Consider the following 25,705-nt stretch of genomic DNA (forward strand, 5'->3'; position numbering starts at 1 on the left):
CGAACCATGTGACCTTGCCGCGGTGGGGAGGCTTGCGTGTCCCAATGATGCAGATAGCCGAGCCGCAGGTGCAACCATATCGGATGGGTATCTGTTGAGAGACCAGACTAACGAATGGTTCATCGAAAGGGGGGTAGCAGCCTTTCGGTAGTTGCAAGGGCGGCAGTCTAGATGATTGACTGATACGGCCTTGTAATAATACTCAACATGGCTTAGCTGTGTTGATACTGCTACACGGCTGAAAGCAACGGGAAACTACAGCCGTAACTACCTCCCAAGGACATGCAGCTCTCTCTGTATGAATGATGTACTGATGATGGCTTCCTCCCGGGTAAAATATTCCGGAGGTAAACTAGTCCCCGATTCGGATCTCCGGGTGGGGAGTACACGAGAGGGGGCGATCATCAGGAAGAAGGACACTGACATTCTGCGAGTCGGAGCGTGGAATGTTAGAAGTTTGAATCGTTGTGGTAGGTTAGAGAATCTGAAAAGGGAGATGGATAGACTAAAGTTAGATGTAGTTGGTATATGTGAAGTACGTTGGCAGGAAGAACAAGATTTTTGGTCAGGCGACTACCGAATTATCAACACGAAATCAAACAGGGGAAATGCAGGAGTTGGTTTAATAATGAATAAGAAAATAGGGCAGCGGATAAGCTACTACGACCAGCATAGTGAAAGAATTATTGTTGTCAAGATAGACACCAAACCAATGCCCACCACAATAGTGCAGGTCTATATGCCTACTAGTTCAGCGGATGATGAAGAAATCGAAAGAATATATGAGGAGATAGAAGATTTAATTCAATATGTAAAAGGTGACGAGAATCTAATTGTGATGGGAGACTGGAATGCAGTGGTAGGCCAAGGAAGAGAAGGTAGTACAGTAGGAGAATTCGGATTGGGACAAAGGAACGAAAGAGGAAGTCGGCTGGTTGAATTCTGCACTGATCATAATTTAGTCCTGAAGAAATGTTAGGAAGGAAGAAAAGATCAACTAAGAATCAGTGGATAACTGAGGAGATACTAGACCTGATTGATGAACGACGAAAATACAAGAATGCTAGAAATGAACAGGGGAGAAAAGAATACAGGCGATTAAAGAATCAAGTGGATAGAAAGTGCAAGGTAGCTAAGGAAGAATGGCTGAAGGAGAAGTGCAAGGATGTCGAAGACTGTATGGTCTTGGGAAAGGTAGATGCTGCATACAGGAAAATCAAGGAAACCTTCGGAGAAAGGAAATCTAGGTGCATGAATATTAAGAGCTTAGATGGAAAGCCACTTCTAGGGAAAGAAGAAAAAGCAGAAAGATGGCAGGAGCATATCCAACAGTTGTATCAAGGTAACGATGTAGATAATTTGGTTCTGGAACATGAAGAGGCTGTTGATGCTGATGAAATGGGAGGCCCAGTTTTGAGGACAGAGTTTGACAGAGCTGTGAGTGACCTAAATAGGAACAAGGCACCTGGAATTGATGATATTCCCTCTGATCTACTGACTGCCTTAGGAGAAACCAGCATGGTAAGGTTATTTCATTTAGTGTGCAGGATGTATGAGACAGAAGAAGTCCCATCCGATTTTCGGCAGAATGTTGTTATACCTATTCCCAAGAAAGCCGGTGCTGACAGGTGTGAAAACTACCGCACCATTAGTTTAGTATCTCATGCCTGCAAAATTTTAACACGTATTATTTACAGGAGAATGGAAAAACAAGTTGAAGCTGAGTTGGGAGAAGATCAATTTGGCTTCAGGAGAAATGTAGGAACACGTGAAGCAATCCTGACTTTACATCTGATCTTAGAGGATCGAATCAAGAAGGACAAGCCCACGTACATGGCATTCGTAGATCTAGAAAAGGCATTCGATAATGTTGATTGGAACAAGCTATTTATGATTCTGAGGATGATAGGGATCAGATACCAAGAACGAAGAATTATATACAACCTGTATAAAAATCAGTCTGCAGTGATAAGAATCGAGGGCTTTGAAAAAGAAGCAGCAATCCAGAAAGGAGTGAGGCAAGGCTGCAGTTTGTCCCCTCTCCTTTTCAATGTTTACATAGAACAGGCAGTAAAGGAAATCAAAGAGAAATTTGGAAAGGGAATCACAGTCCAAGGAGAGGAAATCAAAACCTTGAGATTTGCCGATGATATTGTTATTTTATCTGAGACTGCAGAAGATCTCGAGAAGTTGCTGAATGGTATGGATGAAGTCTTAGGTAAGGAGTACAAGATGAAAATAAATAAGTCCAAAACAAAAGTAATGGAGTGCAGTCGAACGAAGGCAGGTGATGTAGGAAATATTAGATTAGGAAACGAAGTCTTAAAGGAAGTAGATGAATATTGTTACTTGGGTAGTAAAGTAACTAACGATGGCAGAAGTAAGGAGGACATAAAATGCAGACTAGCACAAGCAAGGAAGAGCTTTCTTAAGAAAAGAAATTTGCTCACTTCAAACATTGATATCGGAATTAGAAAGATGTTTTTGAAGACTTTCGTGTGGAGCGTGGCATTGTATGGAAGTGAAACATGGACGATAACTAGCTCAGAAAGAAAGAGAATAGAAGCTTTTGAAATGTGGTGTTACAGAAGAATGCTGAAGGTGAGATGGATAGATTGAATCACGAATGAAGAGATACTGAATCGAATTGGTGAGAGGAGATCGATTTGGCAAAATTTGAAGAGAAGAAGAGATAGAATGATAGGACACATCTTAAGACACCCAGGACTTGTTCAGTTGGTGTTTGAAGGAAGTGTAGGTGGTAAGAACGGTAGGGGTAGACCAAGGTATGAATATGACAAACAGATTAGAGCAGATGTAGGATGCAGTAGTTACGTAGAAATGAAAAGGTTAGCACAGGATAGGGTGGCATGGAGGGCTGCATCAAACCAGTCTATGGACTGATGACTCAAACAACAACAGAATTTATTTAACTACTTCTAAGAAGTTCCCTTGCATTTGAGTTTTCCAATCACACAGTTTTTGTTTTCTCTCGACAGTTTTTCTTTTCTCTTTCCCATTGCAGACTCACAACTGATGCACTTGTAGTTCCCATTTTGAGTTAATTAGCCTCCGGCTTCTTCTAGAAGCTCCCACATTGCAAGCTTCAACAATCTGCCAGCAGTATTCTGTTGCTCGCTCCTGGCTCGTACACACTGTCACCACTGTCTGGATTGTTGCTTCTTGCCAACATTGCAGCACCCACAAAACCTTAATCTCAGCCTTCATTATCACAGTATTAAGACTAACACAAACACCCAGTGTCTGATACAGAGGAATTTACCATGATATTGTTTGGGTATTATATAATCATATGGTGCCATTGATGCTTTCACGGCCCGTACTAATAGACTTGATGCTGTATAGGCTTTTGGGCTTATGCCGTGTCAAGAAAATAAGGTGAAATTCTTTACGTTTTGCAGAGAACTGTGCCCTGCGTCATCAGAAGAAAATCTCAACTGTCCATGAGAAAGGCTTCTTAAACAATGACTTTTTGAAATTTAGGCGTTATAATAGAAGTGGAAATGCTACGTTCATTTGTCACCAGATGGCTCCCCGGATGTGGCACAGCGCTAGCGTTCAAAGCGGAAGTTGACAGAACCATCAGAATCTGTCAAAGAAGGTCACATAACATGTATACGTAACATAAGACATTGACACAAGCCTGGAATGAAACATCTGGCGATAAAGAACGTACGAATTTGGAAAACACTGAGACAAAATAACAATAGTGAAGGGACAGGGAAGGGAACTACCTACGTAAATCCTTAATGACTGGCAACCGGGTATTACGTAATAGCCAGTGTCCTTGTTGAAATTGTTAGGATTTCTACATATTTCCACAGCTTCCCGTATAATCCTGGACCTGTAGTGTCTAGTGTGGGTAAGAGCTTGAGCATCTTGGAACATGACAACATTACCCGACGACAGAGCGTGCTCAGCTATCCAATTTGTCTGGCTGGTTGAGACGAATATTCCGTTCATGTTCCTTGATACGAGTACCAATGGACCGGCATGTTTGGCTGATGTATACCATACCGCAAGTACAGGGAATTTCGTATACCCCAGGGTGTAAAAGTAGTGACAATTTTACCTTATTTTTTTGACATGGCATAAGCTCAAAAGCCTATACAGCATCATGTCTATAATCATATGGCCTCACCTACCATGTGCAGACATTTTAATTCAATGCCATCTGGCTATCTGCTCACTAATTTCAATGTTCTGTTTTACTCTAGGCCAGACAAAGTAAACTGAAACTCTCTTGGGTTTCTGTGGCTGAGATTCAATTAATTTTGTTGGTTAAACACCAAATGTGTTACCAGAGATCTATTACATGCCGACATCATACAACATGGAGTGTCAAATGGACCTTTCTCTGACCATCAAAAATCCAACTACCTCTGCCAGGTCTCGCTGCACACTTATTTTTGTTCAGATTGTAGATAATGCTTCTTTCTTGGTATCTGATCCCGATCACCTTTACAAGCTCAAATAGGTTGGTCCAATCAAAATTTTTGAGTTATTTTTCTAGATCTTTGAATGCCATATACATGGGCTTGCCCTCCTTCATTCAATCCTCTAAGATCAGGTCAGGATAGCTTCACATGTTCCAGTATTTCTTCAAAAGCATGCAGTTAAATAAAACAACTCAGTGCTCTCTGAACTGACAGTCACTATGTTAACCATTAGGCCAAGGAACTGGAAACAATATCATATGTACACTCAACTGCGCAAAAATTGGCCTGCAAAGAAATATTTAATTTTATACATTCTCAAAATGCGACGATATTCATAAACTTTGGAAAGCTGGTGGCTGAAGTGATGATACTTGGAATCCTACCACATGCACAAGATGATCTTGTTTCAAACAAGAGGATTTTGAAGGAAAGTAATCTTCTGTGACAGCCAAATTTTATGCAGTTGAGTATACATTGACCAACAAAAAATACAATAGCAATTCAGCATTTTTCACCAGGAAACTGATTTGGGTTTTGTAATTAAAGAGCAGGTCAAAATCGACTTCCCATCCACCAATGAAATTTCAACCCATCATACATTGTCCATACCCATCAATAAAGGTTGACTTTCAACTATGAATCAAAATATTTTGCTAAAACTCAAGGATTATAAGGATACTACTATAAAAATAAATTACCATACTAAAAATATTCTGATATAACCTACTGCAAGTAAAAATGTCTAAAACATACTGTATAAGAATTTGTAGTAGAATGAAGTGTGAATTACCTCAGATGCAATGAGTTCGAGTCCATGCATCTGCCTCTGTTTCTCTTCTTGTAGCAGACTCCACATCTCAGGGTCATCTTTCTGAATGGGTTCCTGTCCAGTCCAGCCTGAGGCTGCCCGAAACACAGCCGGTAAGATATTTCTCTGAGGATATACAAACAAATTAGCTTAAATTATGAACAGTAGCTAGGTATAAGGGGGAAAAACAAGCTTGGATTTAAAAGTTCACTTTGTCTTCACTCTGTCTAATGAACTAATCATAATAAGATTGCTACAAATATTTTACACAATAACCAGTAAATAAAGTGGAATTTCAGAGTACCTCGATGTCTCTAAAAATTTAAGTAACATAGTAATTAGAGGGATGTAAAACCAATAACATTATTTTTGTTTACTGCAGTTGCTTGCTTGTTTACTTGTTTACTTCATACTGGCTCTTGAGAAGAATTAGTCAACAACTACTTTTCAGACGCAAGGACCATGCAGAATGACCTAGTCCTATTCAGTTCTGCCCTTGAAGAGAATGTCAGGGTGCCTGCTTATAGCGAGGAGAAACTTGGTGATTTGAAGTCCACATTAACTACTGCTGTAGTGCAATTAGAAAGCATCTTTAGGTATATGAGACAAAATGTCCTTCTTAGTGGGAGTTAAAATAGTTCTGACTGTATTAGCACTTTATCCAACCAGGATTAAGCATGTATTTTTATCCCCATTTCCTTAATAATAATGATAAACTTTTCTATGGCAATTTTCCTAAGAGAGTGTGGATAATGATTTCTTAGGTCAGCGTGTCATCCGAGGTGAAGGTCCTGCACTCGATGTTGTACTCTGGGCTCATTCCCAGATAATGAGCAACCTCTATCTTTTCTAGATGTTAATACTTTTGAAGAAAGCCTGAAAAACTACTGTTATTGTAAATTGTATTCAGATCCTTTCGATCAACTTAATGATATATGTGTTCCGATGTCCCTTGGTAGCTAGGCTTTAGTACATGAGAGAGTGACCTCGTTGTTTGATCCCCAGCTATTCTCCTGTTTACTGTATGCTGTTCTCCTGTTGCAGAAGGATGTCAGGAAATTTTTTGTACACTCTGCAGATGAAGTGATTTTTTCACTTCAGTCAGTTCTATAATCATGTTTTGGTCTTTCACATTACTTCAGTATAGGTACAACCTGTGTCTGAAAAGTTCAGTGAATGGTCTCATGAAATAATTGTAAGTTACACATAAAACTCCTATACTGGCCTTCAAAGTGATCTCCGTTAGCTACAACAAACTTTTGACATTGACTGTAAAGCTGTTAGAAGCTGACAGCAAATGCTTCTTTTGGAATCTCTCAGAGAACCCTTGTCATGCGTTATTGGATACCTCTTACACTGTCAAAACAGTGGCCTTTCAGGGCTAATTTAAGACAGGGGAACAAAAAAATCTGCCGGCGCCAAATCCGGAAAATACGGAGGATGTTGAAGAACAGTCACCTGGTGTTAAGCGAGAAATTGGATCGTGGTGTGCGGATGGGCATTTTCGTGGAAGAGCTTCAACTGTCCACTTCGATACAGTTCAGGCCGAACCCGTCTGATGTGTTGCAGTAGCTGTTTCAAAACTTCCTCGTAGAATTCCACGTTGACAGGTATATCCTGGGGGTACAAATTCATGATGAATGACACCATTGCTGTTGAAAGAGGCAATCGGCATTGTCTTAATCGTGGACTTTTCTTGGGAGGCAGAGAAGACGCTGAACACCACACCATTGACTGTCTCTTGGTCTCCGGATCATACTGGTAGCACCACGACTTGTCTCCTGTGATGATGGTTTTCAACATCTCCGGATTTTGTTCACAAACGTCAATTAAATCTCCCAACGTTTCCATCCAAGTTTGCTTCTGCTCGTCTGTCGGGCACAAATCTTCTGCTTTTTCAAATGTTCGTGAACAATGGTCCTTACACTGTCCTTGCCTACACCCACTTCATCTGCTATCATTTGTAAGGACAGTTGCCGATCATTCGCAAGCATCTGTCGCACTCGTTCGATGTCTGGAGATGTGCTTGTGGTTGGTGGAGCCGAACGCGCCTCGTCCTCAACACCTTCCTTTCCACCTCGAAAGTGTTTAAACCAGTCAAAAATGCACATTTTGTTCACTGCTTGAGCGTGGTAAACTTGCACTAACATTGCGTGTGTTTCCGCTGCCGTTTTGCCTAGGTGGAAGCAAAACTTCATGTTCACGCGTTGCTCCATTTTGCACTCCATTGTGCAACAACAACAACAACAACAACAACAACAATAATAATAATAATAATAATAATAATAATAATAGTGTATGGCCTCCGGAGAGGCCTGGTGAAGGTCTTTTTCTAGTAGATGGCCTATTAGGCGACCTACATATCTGTGAAAATGAGGGCCCTACCTAGGATGATTTCTAATGCTGAATACGCCACACACACACACACACCCAGCTCCCGAGCCATTGGAATTAACCAATTAAGGTTAAAATCCCTGACCCAGCCAGGAATCGAACCTGGGACCTTCTGAACCGAAGGGCAGTACGCTGACCATTCAGCCAACGAGTCGGACCATTGTGCAATGATACAAGTCCTCACACTGACTCCGTGCGATGTGTTGCAGCGTTCAACTCCGTTTAACTGTCTTGAGTTGACCGATAGGGGCACTTGGTGTCATGTCTCGCAATGCGTATGCGCGAGCGCATCATCCGAACTAGCATGGTGTACAAAATAGGCGACCATTCACCGGACTTTTTAAACACAGGTTGTGTTTCAGATTATTTTCCAAATGTCTCCATCTGCTCAGAGCAGACAGGCTAACTCTGGAACAATTTCATGAGATTTTGTTGTCTGATTATCTCCCATTCAGACCGCTGCATGTGAATAGTGAAATTAATAATTGACATGTATGTCCAATGCTATGGTGTCCTTGCCTCATGAAGAGGTTTGTATTTTTGTCACTTTGTAAGTTTCTTCCCTGGTCTTTGATCATGATATTTTGCCTATCTGGTAATTCCTCCCATTTAGACGGGTTAAGAACTCTTAGCCAGGCTTAGATTTACTGATTTCACTAGGAGATTTCCTTGTTGTCTGCCATCAGCAATCCCTCATTTTTTTTATTTTCAAGCTTTTTTAGACTATGAGTCCCTTTCTTAGAAAGGATATAACTTGCGTAAATCTGCATCAGCTGGTTCCTCAAATGATGTTCTGATGATTATTATAATTTGTGGTGTTGATTTAACAAACCTTGTGTGTCTGTTAGGTCATCAGCCCAGAGACTGGTTGGATCCTCAAATAGCACCACCAAAGGTTATGCGTTTATAACGAAACCGCAAAAACCAACGGTAGCAGCAAAATGAGGCGTACTAGGCAAGATGAAGAGTGAGGTAGTTTGCCATTGCTTTCCCCACTGGGCCAGAAAGTACTATTGCAGCAAGACTGACCCTGTGAGCAACACCTTTCATAACACTCAGATGCACTAGTCATGCTCTGAATGTCGGTACTTAGCACTACCCCTACTTCAGCAGCTTCCATATTGTCACTGCCATGGATGTTGACTGGGACTTCGGTGGAAGCTACACTTTACTCTGGCCTGTGCCAAGAGATGGATTAACAAACCTTACTGATCAGCAAAAATTTAAAAAAAAAAAAAAAAAACCTCTGGCACAGGATTTGGTTTCCCAAGAAGACTGCTGTCCAGCCAGATAGCCCATTGTCACTGGAGTGCCACATGGTCAACATGACAACATCTTCAGCTGTTTTGCTTGGCTGTTATGACTGAACCCATTGCCTCTTGTATCACACAGCTCCTCGGTGTATCTCACAAAGCTGAGTTAACTCTGCTCCAGCCCTCAGTCCTGAATGAATAGACTGATAAGGAATAGCACCTGGGGCCTCTGGGGAAAACACAGGCATACTATCCCTACACCATCTGATCAGCAAGCCTATCAAATTTTGGTATTATTTAATACATTTCCAGTTCTTCTCACTGCTAGGCTTGGGGGTACCAATATTGTAGAATACAGAATTAAATTGAAGATGTTGGGCTATATTCCAGTCAGGATTCTTTTATATTGCATGAACAACCCCAACCCTGAAGGAAAGATTCAAAGGTGCAGATACAGGAAATGCTTTGATATGTTACAACATGGTACAGAATGCTCTTAGGTGTTTACTGTACATCTGTTAACATGTTTAATTGGCATAATTGTCCAACTCGTTGGCTGAACGGTCAGCAGACTGGCCTTCGGTTCAGAGGGTCCTGGGTTCGATTCCCGGCCGAGTCGGGGATTTTAACCTTAATTGGTTAATTCCAATGGCACGGGGGCTGGGTGTATGTGTTGTATTCATCATCATTTCATCCTTATCATGACATGCAGGTCGCCTATGGGAGTCAAATAGAAAGACCTGCACCTGGCGAGCCGAATCCGTTCTGGGATATCCCGGCACTAAAAGCCATACAACATTTCATTTTCATTGGCAGAATTCTCTCTAATGTCAAGTTTGTAAACAATTACTTGGATGTCTTAGTCATTTACACCATGAAGAAGTGTTCCTTTACTTAAAAAAAAAAAAAGAAATAGCATATGGCTTTTAGTGCTGGGATGTGTCCGAGGACTTCAGCTCACCAGGTGCAGCAGGTCTTTGGATTTGACACCCGTAGGTGACCTGCGCGTCATGATGAAGATGACACATACACCCAGCCCCTGTGCCAGCAAAATTAACCAATGATGGTTAAAATTGCCAACCCTGCCGGGAATTGAACCTGGAACCCCTGTGACCAAAGGCCAGCATGCTAACCATTTAGCCATAGAGCCGGTCTACTTAAAAAAGCAAAACCAGAATTAAGGATGAAACCTTCTAAGTTACAGCCTAAGTCAAGCCTAAGATGCCTTTCCTCAGATACAATATGTCATCCAAAATTATTTCAAAATCACAGAAAGGCTAAGATTTATTTTATGGGGAAAACGTATATGATCACCTTTCATCAAAATCTCATTTTAAACTTCTATACAATTTTTTGATAGAGTTATCAGAAATGGACTCTTAAGTCCTAGCAACTTATCTCTCCAGGAATCAGCTGTAGAGCTCTCAGCACACAGAATTGCTTCTGCATTTTGATAGTTGTCTGTATGTTCATTACGATATATTTTGCAAACATTCATCAGCTGTAGAGCTCACAGCCCACAGAATTCCTTCTACATTTTGATAGTTGCCTGTATGTTCATTAAGATATACTTTGGCAAACATTCACGCATAATAATTATAATCTATAAATTCTTAATTTGGGTGGCAATCTCACTCACAACAGGAAATTAGCTGGATATATTTCAAACTTTGTGTGTAGAATCTTCCAACTGAGGTCCATTAGGAGATTTTGTATACTGATGGGTCTACATTTTCTTCTGCATCTGTTAACCAACTTGTTATCAGATAGCATCATGGATCAGTAGCTTACATTTCTGTCTGTTCTTCTATGACTCTGAACAGCCTAGACTAATCTTCCTCCTCTCTCCACCACTCGCAGTATTTTATTTATCCACCCTTTCCTTGGATTGATCATCTTCCATTCCAGCATTGCTCTTGGGGGTTCTTAGTTGTGGCCCCAGGGGCTCTGAACTTCGGAGCGTGGGTTGGCGACCACAGGGCCCTTAGCTGAGTCCTGGCATTGCTTCCACTTACTTGTGCCAGGCTCCTCATTTTCATCTATCCTATCCGGCCTCCCTTGGTCAACTCTTGTTCTTTTCAGACCCCGACGCTCTTAGGTTTGCGAGGGCTAGGGAGTCTTTCATCTTCACGCCCTTCGTGGCCCTTGTCTTCCATTGGCCGATATCTTCATTTTTCGAAGTGTCGGACCCCTTCCATTTTTCCCTCTGATTAGTGTTATATAGAGGATGGTTGCCTAGTTGTACTTCCTCTTAAAACAATAATCACCACCACCACCACCACCACCGCCATCTTAGTTGTGTCCAACCTATAAATATAGCCAAACCGCATCAGTCTGCCGATCTCTCTTTTGTCCTTTAGCTTCTCTTCAAGACCTCACCTGTGTCCTTGCTTTGTTAAGAAGCTTATGGATATAATGGACGTGGAAATTTTCTTACAGAACTGGAGTTTATGTTTTGCTTTACGTCAACCGACACAGATATATCTTATGGTGACGATGGGAAAGAAAAGGGCTAGGAGTGGGAAGGAAGCAGCCGTGGCCTTCATTAAGGCACAGCCCGAGCATTTGTCTGGCAGGAACAGAATTGAAGAAAACCGAGCTCGATAGCTGCAGTCGCTTAAGTACGTCCAGTATCCAGTATTCTAAAGATAGTAGGTTCGAACCGCACTGTCGGCAGCCCTGAAGATGGTTTTCGTGGTTCCCATTTTCACACCAGGCAAATGCTGGGGTGAACCTTAATTAAGGCCACGGCTGTTTCCTTACCAGTCCTAGCCCTTTCCTGTCCCATCGTCGGCATAAGACAGGATGGGAACATAGAAGGGGGAGTATTCATATTACTTGAAGAAGAATTTGTAAGCTACGAAAAAGTTAAGGGTGAGAAACATGAAATTCTAGGTGTAAGGCTCATCTCTAAAGGTAATATGTAACTAGATGTTTTTCGTGTGTACACACCTGGAAAGGGTGGTGCTGATGCTGATGAGGAATTATTTGATAAGATAATCAGCAATATAGAGAATGACACAGAAAGGAACATTATTATATTAGGTGATCTCAATTTACCAGATGTTAACTGGGAAGGAATAACGCCGAGTGGTCATGATTGTTACGGATTCTATAAAATCTGACACCATGGTTAGCCAGTTCAGTCCCATTGGTGGAAAACATTTTCACGATTAGAATATCGGCTGGCAGCACAGAAGATGTGGTGATATGCAATTTCTAAAAACTAGCTTGAGTGTCAAAAGCATGGATTCAATTTCAAACCTCTCTGCAGTGTTCATATGGAGTGAGGGCATATGATGCTGCTGATGGTGATTCATCCATTGGATGTCCGGCTCCATGGCTAAATGGTTAGCGTGCTGGCCTTTGACCCAGTGAGTCCCGGGTTCGATTCCCGGCCGGGTCGGGGATTTTAACTTTAATTGGTTAATTCCGATGGCTCGGGGGCTGGGTGTGTGTGCCTTCTTCATCATTAGAATTCATCGTAGGTAAGGCCCCATCCTCATAGACACGCAGGTCACCTATACGGCGTCAACTCGAAAGACCTGCACCTGGCCTCTTCGGAGGCCACACGCCATTATTATTATCCATTGGATGGAGATGTTAAAACTTGAAAAGACCTCTTGGTGTTATTTGACAGGTGTAAACTATGTACTGACACTGGGTTTCACCTTCTCCCTACCTCCTACTCCTCCTCATCATGTTCATCATCATCATCATCATCCCACATCCAGACATGCAGGTCGGCCATGGGTGTCAATATAAAGATCTGTAATAAGCGAGTCAAACATGTCCTCAGGCACTCCCAACACTAAGCCATATTTAATAAATAAATAAATAAATAAATAAATAAAAAATACATACATACCTGGAAAGGTAATGTGAATGACAGAAAGCATGGTCAACAAATTTTAAATATGTTAATCTGGGATGGACAGCTGAATCAGAAAGTGATGGAACCAACTAGAGAGAAAAATGTCCTAGACGTGGTGCTGATAAATCACAAGAGCTCTTTAGAGAAACTGAAGTGACTGATGGTACAAGTGATCATGAAATTGTTATTGTCATAGTGTCCGACTCGTTGGCTGAATGGTCAGCGTACTGACCTTCGGTTCAGAGGGTCCCGGGTTCGATTCCCGGCCGGGTTGGGGATTTTAACCTTAATTGGTTAATTCCAATGGCTCAGGGGCTGGGTGTGTGTGGCGTATTCAACATTAGAAATCCTCCTAGGTAGGGCCCTCATCTTCACAGACATGCAGGTCGCTTAATAGGCCGTCTACTAGGCACCAGGCCTCTTCGGAGGCCATACGCCATTATTATTCTCATAGCTAAAAATAAATATGATAGAAGGAAGGCTGTAAAAGTAGGACTATTAGGCAATGCCATGTGGTTGATAAGAGAGGCATGGGAGAATTTTCAAAAGTAATTATGATCAGTCATATGGTCTCTGGAATATGGAGTAGGTCTCTTACATTCTCCTACTTTCTCTTGAGTGTCACTTAAAGAAGTAATGGCAGTACATTTAATTGTTACTCTGTAGCATTCCCCCCCCTCCCCCCCTTTTTTTCTTTCATTTTGCTATAGAAATGTTATAGAAGCGGCATAGTATTCTGCTTCATAATTGTTCATACGAGAGTTGAGCATGTTAAGCTCCTTAAAAAAGAAAAAAGCCTTTTATTGTGTACTTTATATTTTATGGTAAGAAAGTGTGCCATCACCTCCTTTATTTGTTACTGATGGATTTTAATAGGTACTCATGTCAGAAACAACACAATGCAATAATAATATACAGAGTATCTAAATAATGTTATCTGTGTGTTATTGCTTCCCTTAGTTACTTAGATATTTTTTTCATGAAAGTTCCGATGCTACTTTTGCCAAAGCCTACTTTCCTTTAAGTTTATAAAATATAAAAAACATTTTGCTACAGAAATGATAGAGAAGCGGCATAGTATTCTGCATTATTCTGCTTCATAATTGTTCATAGGACGGACATTTCACACATTTTATGTGCAAACGCAGTGCTGAATGCATTTAATTACGTATGTCCTTATATAAAAGAATGTATACATACACTGGCAGGCAAAGTTAATAGATCACATGAATTTTCAAAGTGAAAATCTTGTATTTCCCCATGTTCTTGACTCAGGGCTGTGTACGCATTTTTATGACAGGCTCTAGTTACCTCTTTTGGTCTACACGTAATGGTTGAAACATACAACTACATACTACATGCTCTTGTACTACAGCCCCAGCATTTGCCTAGTGTGAAAATGTAAACAAAAAATGTAAACAGCCTATGCGATGGGTTTAAAGCAATTGTAGAGTAGTGTGAAAACGGGCATGAACCTGTAAATTACATACATACATACATACATACATTATCATTATAGACTGTTATGCCTTTCAGCGTTCAGTCTGCAAGCCTCTGTGAATTTACTAAACGTCGCCACAATCCTCGATTTGTAACTAGTGTTGTGGCCTTATTTAGTACTATACCTCTTATCTTCAAATCGTTAGAAACTGAGTCTAACCATCGTCGTCTTGGTCTACCTCTACTTCCCTTACCCTCCATAGCAGAGTCCATTATTCTCCTAGATAACCTATCCTGCTCACATGACCCCACCACCGAAGCCGGTTTATGCGTACAGCTTCATCCATCAAGTTCATTCCTAAATTAGCCTTTATCTCCTCATTCTGAGTACCATCCTGCCATTGTTCCCACCTGTTTGTACCAGCAGTCATTCTCGCTACTTTCATGTCTGTTACTTCTAACTTATGAATAAGATATCCTGAGTCCACCCAGCTTTCGCTCCCGTAAAGCAAAGTTGGTCTGAAAACAGACCGATGTAAAGATAGTTTTGTCTGGGAGCTGACTTCCTTCTTACAGAATACTGTTGATCGCAACTGCGAGCTCACAGCATTAGCTTTACTACACCTTGATTCAATCTCACTTACTATATTACCATCCTGGGAGAACACACAACCTAAATACTTGACATTATTGACCTGTTCTAGCTTTGTATCACCAATCTGACATTCAGTTCTGTTGAATTTCTTACCTAATGCCATCAATTTAGTCTTCGAGAGGCTAATTTTCATACCATACTCATTGCACCTATTTTTCAAGTTCCAAGATATTACACTGTAGGCTTTCAGCACAATCTGCCATTAAGACCAAGTCATCAGCATAGGCCAGACTGCTTATTACATTTCCACCTAACTGAATCCTTCCCTGCCATTTTATACCTTTCATCAGATGATCCATGTAAACTACGAACAGCAAAGGTGAAAGATTACAGCCTTGTCTAACCCGTGTAAGTACCCTGAACCAAGAACTCATTCTACCATCAATTCTCACTGAAGCCCAATTGTCAACATAAATACTTTTGATTGATTTTAATAATCTACCTTTAATTCCATAGTCCCCCATTATGGAGAACAACTTTTCCCTCGGTACTCTGTTATGTGCTTTCTGTAGATCTACGAAACATAAACACAACTGCCTATTCCTCTCGTAGCATTTTTCAATTACCTGACGCATACTGAAAATCTGATCCTGACAGCCTCTCTGTGGTCTGAAACCACACTGGGTTTCATCCAACTTCCTCTCAACGACTGATCGCACCCTCCCTTCCAAGATGCCAGTGAATACTTTGCCTGGTATACTAAGATACCTCGATAGTTGTTGTAATCCTTCCTGTTCCCTTGCTTATAGATAGGTGCAATTACTGCTTTTGTCCAATCTGAAGGTACCTTACCAACATTCTATGCTAATTTTACTACTCTATGTAGCCATTTCATCCCTGCCTTCCCACTATACTTCACCATTTCAGGTCTAATTTCATCTATTCCTGCTGCTTTATGACAATGGAGTTTATTTACCATCCTTTCCACTTCCTCAAGTATAATTTCACCAACATCATTTTCCTCCTTCCCATGAGCTTGGCTGTTCGCAACACCACCAGGATGATTTCCTTTTACATTGAGAAGATGTTCAAAATATACCCTCCACCTCTCTAGTGATTCCCTGGGATCTATTATGAGTTCACCTGAATTACTCAAAACACTGTTCATTTCCTTTTTCCCTCCCTTCCTAAGATTCTTTATTACTGTCCAGAAAGGTTTCCCTGCTGCTTGACCTAGCGTTTCCAGGTTGTTACCAAAATCTTCCCATGACTTCTTTTTGGATTCAACAACTATTTGTTTCGCTCTGTTTCTTTCATCTACGTACGAATCCCTGTCTGTCTCGGATCTTGTTTGGAGCCATTTCTGATAAGCCTTCTTTTTACGTTTACAAGCTGCTCTCACTTCACCATTCCACCAAGATGTTTGCCTTTTCCCATCTTTACACACAGTTGTTCCTAGGCATTCCCTTGCTGTTTCTACTACAGCATCCCTGTATGCCACCCATTCTCTTTCTATATCCTGAACCTGCTTACTGTCTACTGTTCAAAACTTCTCACTAATCATATCCATGTACTTCTGTCTAATTTCCTCATCCTGGAGATGTTCTACCCTTATTTGTTTGCAGACAGATTTCACTTTCTCTGCCCTAGGCCTAGAGATACTTAGTTCACTACAGATTAGATAGTGGTCTGTATCATCGAAAAATCTGCGGAAAACTCGTATATTCCTAACAGATTTTCTGAATTCGAAGTCTGTTAAGATATAGTCTATTATTGATCTGGCACCCCTAGCCTCCCATGTGTAGCGGTGAATAGCCTTATGCTTGAAGAATGTATTTGTAACAGCTAAACCCATACTAGCACAGAAGTCCAGCAAATGCTTCCCATTCCATTAGCTTCCATATCTTCCCCACATTTACCAATCACCCTTTCGTATCCTTCAGTTCTATTCCCAACTCTTGCATTGAAATCGCCCATTAGCACTATTCTATCCTTGCTGTTGACCCTGATCATGATGTCACTCAATGCTTCATAAAACTTGTCAACTTCATCCTCATCTGCACCCTCACATGGTGAATACACGGACACAATTCTAGTCCTAATTCCTTCAATTGACAAATCTACCCACATCATTCGCTCATTTTCGTGTCTAACAGAAACTATGTTGCGTGCAATGGTATTCCTGATAAAGAGTCCTACCCCAGACTCTGCCCTTCCCTTTCTAACACCCATCAAGTACACTTTATAATCTCCTATCTCTTCCTCGTAATCTCCCCTTACCCGAATATCACTTACTCCTAACACATCCAAATGCATCCTCTTTGCTCTCTCAGCCAGTTCTACTTTCTTTCTTCCATAAGCCCCATTAATATTGATAGCTCCCCATCGAATTCCATTTCGTTCGCCAAGTTGTTTCCAAGGAGTCCCTCGCCTTTCAAATGGGAGTGGGACTCCGTTACTCCCATAGGTCCGAGGCTTGCTTAAAATGTTCTGAGCTTGGTAAATTCATGAAGCAGGATGCTACCCTACTTGCACATAGTCCAAGTGAGGATCTCTTCTCTAACAGGTTATGGACCACCGGTGAATTGTATAGTCCTAGCCGCCTAAGCACAAGGAGGGCCATGACTCAGAATATGTCCGAGATGCCTACTCCCATTCCATAGCAACTGGTATCCCGACTCCCAGGGCCACTTACTAGGCCAGTCAGCCGCTGCCCATGGTTCACGAACTAGGACGTGACTACAGTAACCCACAATTGACTTAATTCCTGTTGTTCCTTGTGGAACATAGGGCATCAACAAAGCATCTCCATCTGATCTTGTTGCCAGCCAACCTCTTCACCTCTCTCCAGGTCTTGCCTTCTTCCATAGCCTCCATGTGTACAGATCTTCCCTACGTTTGTTTGGGCCTTCCTCTCTTCCTTTTACCCTGCGGGTTCCAATCCAGTACCTGTCTCTCTATGGCTTTATTCCCCTTTCCTCAACATATGCTCTATCCATTTCCGCCGCTTTATCTGTATGGCCATCTCGGTTTCACCCGTCCTTCTCCATACTTCATGATTGGAGATTACTTCTGGCCAGTAGATGTTTAGGATCTTCCTTAAACAGCGGTTGCTTGGAGATAATCACTTTAGTCACTTTCCAGGTCTTGGACCCATATAGTAGAACAGCTTTGACATTACTTCGGAAAATGCAAAGTTTTATCCTGATAGATATTTTGTTGTTCTTCCATACCGGATAGAGCCGAACAAAGGCACCATTTGCTTTTTGTATACGTTGAGAAACATCCTGTACTGCTCTTCCATCTTTAGTAACTACATTGCCCAAATAGGTGAAACTATCTACATTCTCTATAGGTTCATCATGAACCTTTAAAGCTGGTAAGGAGTGGGATAGACCTACTATATCATTAGAGAGAAATAAAGAGAGTAAAAAGGATGTGAGGAATGGTTGTGGAAGTAAGAATAGATTGAAGGAACTTACTAGGAATTTGAATCTAGCAAAAACGTCAGCTAAGGATAACAGGATGGCAAACATAATTGGTAATTATATGAATGTTAAGGAAAAATAGAAGGGTAAGTATAGGTACTATAAGGCAGAAACAGGTTTCAGGAAGGACATTCCAGGGACCATTAATGAACAAGGGGAGTTTATATATTATGTGAGGACTTACAGAAGGCAGAAATATGAGTTTCTTCATGAACATGAAACTACATTCAAATGAAAGTAATGCGTACATTTTCTGACTTGTGGAGGTATGCATTTCAGAACTAATCAACACTCTATCCCTCTACTTCTGTCTCCCTCTTACTTTTTTTTTTTTACAATTGGCTTTACGTCGCACCGACACAAATAGGTCTTGAGGCGACGATGGGAAAGGAAAGGCTTAGGAGTTGAAAGGAAGTGCCCATGGCCTTAATTAAGGTACAGCCCCAGCATTTGCCTGGTGTGAAAATGGTGGGAAACAACGGAAAACATCTTCAGGGCTGCCGATAGTGGAGTTTGAACCTACTATCTCCTGGATGCAAGCTCACAGCTCCGCACCCCCAACCACACAGTCAACTCGTCTGGTCTTCAGTCTCTCTTTCTCACTTCACCATGTCTCATGGTCTCTGTGATTTGGAGTAGGTCTCTTACATTCTGCAAGAAATTATTAGTTATAAGTTACCCTTTTCCTGTCTTCTTGCTTATTTTATGACAATATACATCCCAGTTGGCTTACCCCACTTAAAACCTGACTAAACAGGTTCAGAATTTTCTCTCGTGAATCTATGCGAACCCGCGGATTATGGCTACTTTATCTATCTCATCTATTCTAATTGCAGGTAAGAATTCACAAAAGTGTACATCCATATGCATTTGTGTTTCATTTATTTCACAGTTTTTCTCAACTTGTGGGGTAGAGTAGAACGTGGCAATTCTTATTTCTAACCAAAGAGTATGGTTCTGGCTGGACTGGAGAAACGATTTTCGCGACATACTACATGTCAGAAAGAGGAAATGTACATGTTTTTGCAGTTGCATAGCACTCAGCTGATTGCTACTGCCAGAGAAAATGACACGTCAGTGCAAGACAGAGAAAACTGAAACCCTACAGTAGTTGTTCGTTCAACCATCGTGTCACGTGAAAATGTCCATAGCCCAGCATAAGTCCCCCTGTTTCTTTTGGACATTATTTAAAACACAATTTAAAACGTTCCCAATCAAAATTATGTACACTTTTTGAGAAAAAAAAAGTTATTTTCCGCAAGTTGGCGACGTAGGATGTGATGAAACAAACAAATGATGGGTCATATTTCGTTGGTGAAGTAATTAATTGACGCAAGCCTATTTTTATGTGAGTGGCTATGTCAAGAAATAAAATTTCGACCTTCCTTTACACGTGTGACAGTTAAGTTTCTGAAATTATATCTTATACAGATACCAGCCGCGTAGTAAAGAAATGATACATACCGAACAGTTGTATGTTGACTTTGAACATAACCTTAGTGTGGACAACATCTTTACTGTATGTAGTTTCAGAAAATTTTCATTTACAAGATCAATTAAGCTGTTTAACGCTACACACTGATATCAACTGGTATGAAAAGATCCATATGAAGCAAGTATCTCGTGTGTGTTTTTTGCCTTGGTTATCCGCTGCCCTTTTATATCTGTAGTTCAAGGTTATTGTGTAGACCGGAATGAGCCAGAAATAAACTACCAACTCAGGGAAACGAAAGGTATTAAGGTAGTAAGGTATTAAGGAGTTCATGAAATATTCGTGATTGATATATGCCTTCGAAATAAGAACGTAAGTGCTGGGTCTCATGAGATTTGTTAATAAATCGAGAAGTAGATACATTGGTGTACCATAACCTCCCCTCTGAATTCCTGTGGGCTTAAATGACAATGACGTACCTGTCGAGTTTTCTTCAGGAGATTTAAACAAGACCTTTTAGCTTTTGTAGTGAAGATAATTTTCCCACTCACTGTAAAGTGTTTTGACCATCAATGGGAATCTTCCGAAGATACCGCATTGGTTTTCGTGTGTTAACGTGCCACAGTAGGCAAATGGGAAGTGTATCTTCATTCAGTAGCAGAAGCCCTGTATGGTGTACAGCTGTTGTGAAACAGTGCAGTAATAGTGGTCAAAAGTTTGAACAACGTAGAAATGATGTCATTACACCTCTACGCTGTTTCTTTAATTTGCCTAGCATTAGCATGAAGAGAAAAGAATATGCAGGAAGAAAATTGGTTGGGTTTTCTATGGAGCAGATGTATAATGTAGTATCTGATGTAGAAAATTACAAAAAATTTGTGCCATTTTGTCATAGATCAATTGTACTTTCAAAACGACCTGGGCATCTGAAGGCTGACTTAGCAATAGGTTTTCCACCAGTTCAGGAGAGCTACACTTCCAGTGTGACAATGATTGAACCTCATCTTGTTAAAGCAGAATGCACAGAAGGGAAATTATTTAATCATTTGTTAACAGTTTGGAAATTTAGCCCTGGGCTAAAGAACACAACCAACTCGTGTATTATAGATTTTGCTGTATCATTTGAATTTCGATCAGCACTTCATTCCCAACTTGCACATGTTTTCTTTAATGAAGTTGTCAGGCAGATGGAGAAAGCCTTCTTAGAGGAAGCAGCCAACCGATATGGTAAACCATCTATTCCAACCAAGTTATTGTGATATTTATAGTTCTTTATGTAAATTAAATTAGCATAATTTATTTAACTTATTAATGATAGTGTGTTCATGATGACATAATCTGTATTTTGCCAAGTAAATTATTGTATATTTGTACATAGGTAATTGACTTATATTTTTATTGTAAATTTTGTTATATAGCTTATTGTATTTCTTAGTGTTTCGTAGTTTAACATTTTATTGATCTGTGATGTCTGATAGCTTTTACTTCGCCTGTATATTGTTGCTGGATGAAATTTTGTTATAAATATTCTTATTCTTATGTGTTTTAAATGTTTTTGTTTGATTGCCATTTACTTGCATAATATGTTGAAAGGAAAGTATTAGCCTATATACTATTTTGCTATTTAGGACTTTGTATAATAGTGTTGAATTGAGGCTAATTTCATCGAGGAATTTTTTCCCTTTGATTAATAGCTTGATCATTCAGAGGGGGATGGCAGCTTTTCCAGGAGGCAGTAATAACATATTGCCCATTTTTTTAAATGTTTATAACATTTTCAGAAACCAGAATTATAGTAGTAGGCCTGCAGTATTATGCTATTTACTGCTGTACTATCTGATAGAACGTAATAAGTTAGTTATAAACTTTCAATATTTAAGTTGTCATCCTCAGGAGTCTGAAGTCTTCCGTGCATGATAGTTGTAACAATATTTTTAAAGAAGTTATTAGACATACTGCTACATGCTATCCAAAACTGTTAAAAGGTTAAAATTAAGTTAAGGCGACAGTAAATTTTTATAGAGACTTCACTTTGCATTATTTTACTCTTCAGTGCTTCTTGTCCACATGAGAGACGAGCATGGCTAACTGGCTCCAAGAAAACATGTTTATTAGCAAGTGGTGATAGTAGACTATAAGTATAGTTACGTACTATGACAAAATAACGTATTTAGTCAACTCATATATATTTTAGTCTTCACGATAGATACTGTAATTAGGAATGTTTGAGTAATCAGATAATTAATTTTTGAAATACTAAAAGAACAAGTTACAAAGGATGTGAAATGAGAAAATAATTAGGCCTAAGTTTTTTTTTTTTTTTTTTTTTCGCGTGTTAGAACTACATTTTTATGTTTGTCCATCATTGATGAGGTGATTCATGGACATACAGACATAGTGTAATATAAATATTAAACTTTCACATTCTTAAAACTGTATTAGGTATATGATTTAGTGATAATTCTACATGTGTACCTGTCCTTACATTTTTCTTTCTTGCAGACCCAATTCAAAACACTTTCAGTCACTTACTTACTTACTTACTTACTTACTTACTGTGTCCAGGTCAGATACAATGTTCCCAAAAATTTAGCACATACAATGTATCATTCATTTAACTAATACTGTCACATAGGTAAAGTTGAATTTAATTAGATGCATTCATTTAATCAATCAATCACTACTGATCTGCATTTAAAATACTAATCCTAGCAAATAATTAAAATAATAATCAAAACAAGAAAAAATTATATTTATGATTCATATTCATAATGATTAGGCCTATTGGTTTATGTTTTCTTGAGAAACATTAGGTATGTCACAGATGATAGATTACCATAATTCCTAAGACTTTACTGAAAGGTGGATAGGGGCTCATCGTAAGAGGCAACTAAAAGGCAACCCATCGGCTCTTAACTTCGGAACGTAGGTTGGTGACCACGGGGCCCTTAGCTGATTCCTGGCATTGCTTCCAGTTACTTGTGCCAGGATTCTTACCGTCATCTATCCTATCTGACCTCCCTTGGTCAACTTTTGTTCATTTCCGACCCGACTATATTAGGTTTCGAGGCCTAGAAAATCTACCATTTTCACACCCTTTGTAGCCCTTGTCTTTCTTTGGCCAATACCTTCAGTTTTCGAAGTGTCGGACCCCTTCCCACCTCTTACTGAAAGTTTGTGAGTTGTTTTATGTTCAGATTTTTTCATTTATTTAAATTGAGAGACCTTTCACCTGAAGAAAATGAGATTAAATTTAAAGTATTAAATTATTTATCCTAATTTTTCTGAAGATCATATACTGGTAACTATTCAGATTATTAATGACTATCATTAGTAGTATGATGAATCAGCTCACATTTGCTCAAGAAACTTTCTCTTGTTCTCTTGGGTACTTTGTCATCCCATGAAAGCTCTCTGACTTGATGATAAAATGTTGTACCTTTACTTAGTCTGTTATTAATTTCATGGTTGATTTCATTACTTCCATTAATAATTCTACCCAGATATGTAAATATGAAACAAACAAAACCTAACAAACAAAAAAATAAATACAATTCTGTAATGTTCAACAGTTCAGAATGGCAAGTTTTATACTTACTGGCACTAAAATATCTGACTGAAGTTTACTTTCTACAACCACAATAACCATCTGGAAAACCTTACTTCGCCTCCAAAAAACATTTGTCCATGCAGCCAAGCTACTTACAAATTTATTCTCTTTTGCAGCTGGAAAGGACACTTTTTAAAACCAATTAATGTTTTGAATTTCTGATAAAGGAGGATGTTACAAGGATGCTGCATAGAAAGTTAAATTGGGATTTCCTGGACGTCTGGTGACCCTTTCCATGTGTTGTTAAATTGCTAATCACAAATTTATCTGTCAGTATAGTTGTCAGAAATATTCAAGTTGCCTGTCTGTTCAACTCCTTGGCTGAATGGTAGGTGTGCTAGGTACCAACTGCCCAGCCTAGCACACGGGGGCGAAACGCTGGCAACCAGGAGTGAGTTAGCTGGAGAATTTATAATGTCCAATAATGGACCATTTATATTGGTATTAGGAATCATATCCAGGGCCCTCTGAACTTAAGACCAGTACGCTAGCCATACAACCAAGGAGCCGGAATAAAGTTCTGAGACAGTGTAGTTCAAATATAGGCAGAAACTCTTTGCATTCAAAGTATCATAATGAGACGATAAACTATCAAACTGAAGAATAAACAAAAATCAGGAACTGACGTAATAATACTGTTGCCGGGCTGAGTGGCTCAGACGGTTAAGGCGCTGGCCTTCTAACCCCAACTTGGCAGTTTCGATCCTGGCTCAGTGCGGAGGTATTTGAAGGTGCTCAATTACGACAGCCCCGTGTCGGTAGATTTACTGGCACGTAAAAGAACTTGTGCGGGACTAAATTCCGGCACCTCAGCATCTCCAAAGACCTGAAAAAGTAGTTAGTGGGATGTAAAGCAAATAACATTAATATTATTAATAATACTGTTAATGGTTTTACATCCCATTAACTATTTTTATGGTTTTGGAGATGCGGAGATATTAGAGTTTTGTCTCATGAGAGTTCTTTTATGTGCCAGTAAATCTAATAACGTGGAGCTGATGTGCTTAAATGCTTTCAAATACTACTGGACAAAGCTGGGATTGAACCTGCCAACTTAGGCTCTGAAAGGCAGTGCCGTATTGTCTGAGCCACTCCGTCACACAGGGCAGACTTAAAGTAGTTATAGCTCAGAGTTTAAAATAATGAAAAAAGGACAGACATTAATTCATAGGTTTACTCAATAGTTGATATCATAAGCATAGTCACTAGACATCCAGTTAGTTTTACATGCAATCCAAATCACAGGAACATAACTTTCCATTTCAAATATCCCACATGTACTGGCCAAGACTTAAACTGTGGCTCTTTTCATGAAAAACCAGTGACACTGCCACAACGCTATCATGTCTTATAAGAATTTTTGATCTGGTCAAATACATTAGGCTAATTAAAAATTGTACATAAAACAAACATATTAACTAATTATAATGAGAACTGATTCTCAAACAACTATACACTGTTTATTAAGCTTAAAAATGGTAAGTTTTGCTGAACTAAGTTCTAACGGTGCTAAAAAAAAGTCACAAGAGAGAGATCTAAACATTACTGTACGGTATGAGACTGAAAGCGGTCTGAAAAAAATATATAAATGAACGTTCATTCAAATTTGAATCCATTATAAGGCACAGTCATCCTACATAACACAACACATTCCTTAGTTTGAGATAACGAGCAGCAAATGAATATTTAAAAAAATGAATATCAAGTGACAACAGTGGCCCTAATCAATTCAATCATCTGTACCAGTTTTTCAAATCTGACCAAAACTTTGCTTCCAAGCTCATCAAATTTTTGTTATATCAGTGTTCAAAATAACCTGTTATTCTTCACTGAATAAAGCTGGGCAGCTTAAAAGGAGACAGGTAATTTGAATAATAATAATAATAATAATTTTCTTCCTCTTCCTGGCCTTTCCCCAATGTATTAGGGTCAGCAACTGATTTAGATTAAGCCTAGTTTTACAGCTAGATGCCCTTCCTAATGCCAACCCTATGTGGAGGGATGTATTCACCTAGCCCCAAACCAGAGAAACTAACTATACATGGTTAAAATCATGGACCTGGTGTGGAATTGAACCTGGGGCCCTCTAAACAGAATTACTAGCCAGGCGTCTTGGTAGGTGTGCTAGGTACCAACTGATGAGCCCAGCCTAGCACACGGGGGCAAAACGCTGGCAACCAGGAGTGAGTTAGCTGGAGAATTTATAATGTCCAATAATGGACCATTTATATTGGTATTATAAATTTACTCATTCGGAACAAATATTTCAGATTCCCTATGGGAATCAACATCTATATCATCTGATGGCCAAGCAGGCATCAATTTTTGGTAATGAGACGAAGTATCTCATA

At 39.8% G+C, this 25,705-nt stretch overlaps 2 protein-coding genes across 2 annotated transcripts in view; one reads left to right on the forward strand and one right to left on the reverse strand.

Annotated features, from left to right (window-relative positions):
- LOC136874116 (serine hydroxymethyltransferase, mitochondrial) overlaps nt 1-19,913 on the reverse strand; it is a 104,098-nt gene extending 84,185 nt beyond the window's left edge. The window contains exons 1-2 of the mRNA XM_067147672.2: nt 19,777-19,913; nt 5,251-5,394 (exon numbers count right to left, since the gene is read on the reverse strand). Coding sequence (XP_067003773.2) covers nt 5,251-5,394; nt 19,777-19,824 — 192 coding nt within the window. The 5' untranslated portion in view covers nt 19,825-19,913. The remainder of the gene's footprint in view (nt 1-5,250; nt 5,395-19,776) is intronic.
- A 403-nt stretch (nt 19,914-20,316) lies between these two features.
- Nucleotides 20,317-22,038, forward strand: LOC136874118 (coenzyme Q-binding protein COQ10 homolog B, mitochondrial). The gene has a single exon (XM_067147673.2). The coding sequence runs from the start codon at nt 20,317-20,319 to the stop codon at nt 21,001-21,003; it is 687 nt and encodes a 228-aa protein (XP_067003774.1). The 3' UTR covers nt 21,004-22,038.
- The last annotated feature ends 3,667 nt before the right edge of the window (nt 22,039-25,705 follow it).

Source organism: Anabrus simplex, chromosome 5 (assembly GCF_040414725.1).
Source record: "Anabrus simplex isolate iqAnaSimp1 chromosome 5, ASM4041472v1, whole genome shotgun sequence".
Classification (NCBI taxonomy): Eukaryota; Metazoa; Arthropoda; class Insecta; order Orthoptera; family Tettigoniidae; genus Anabrus; species Anabrus simplex.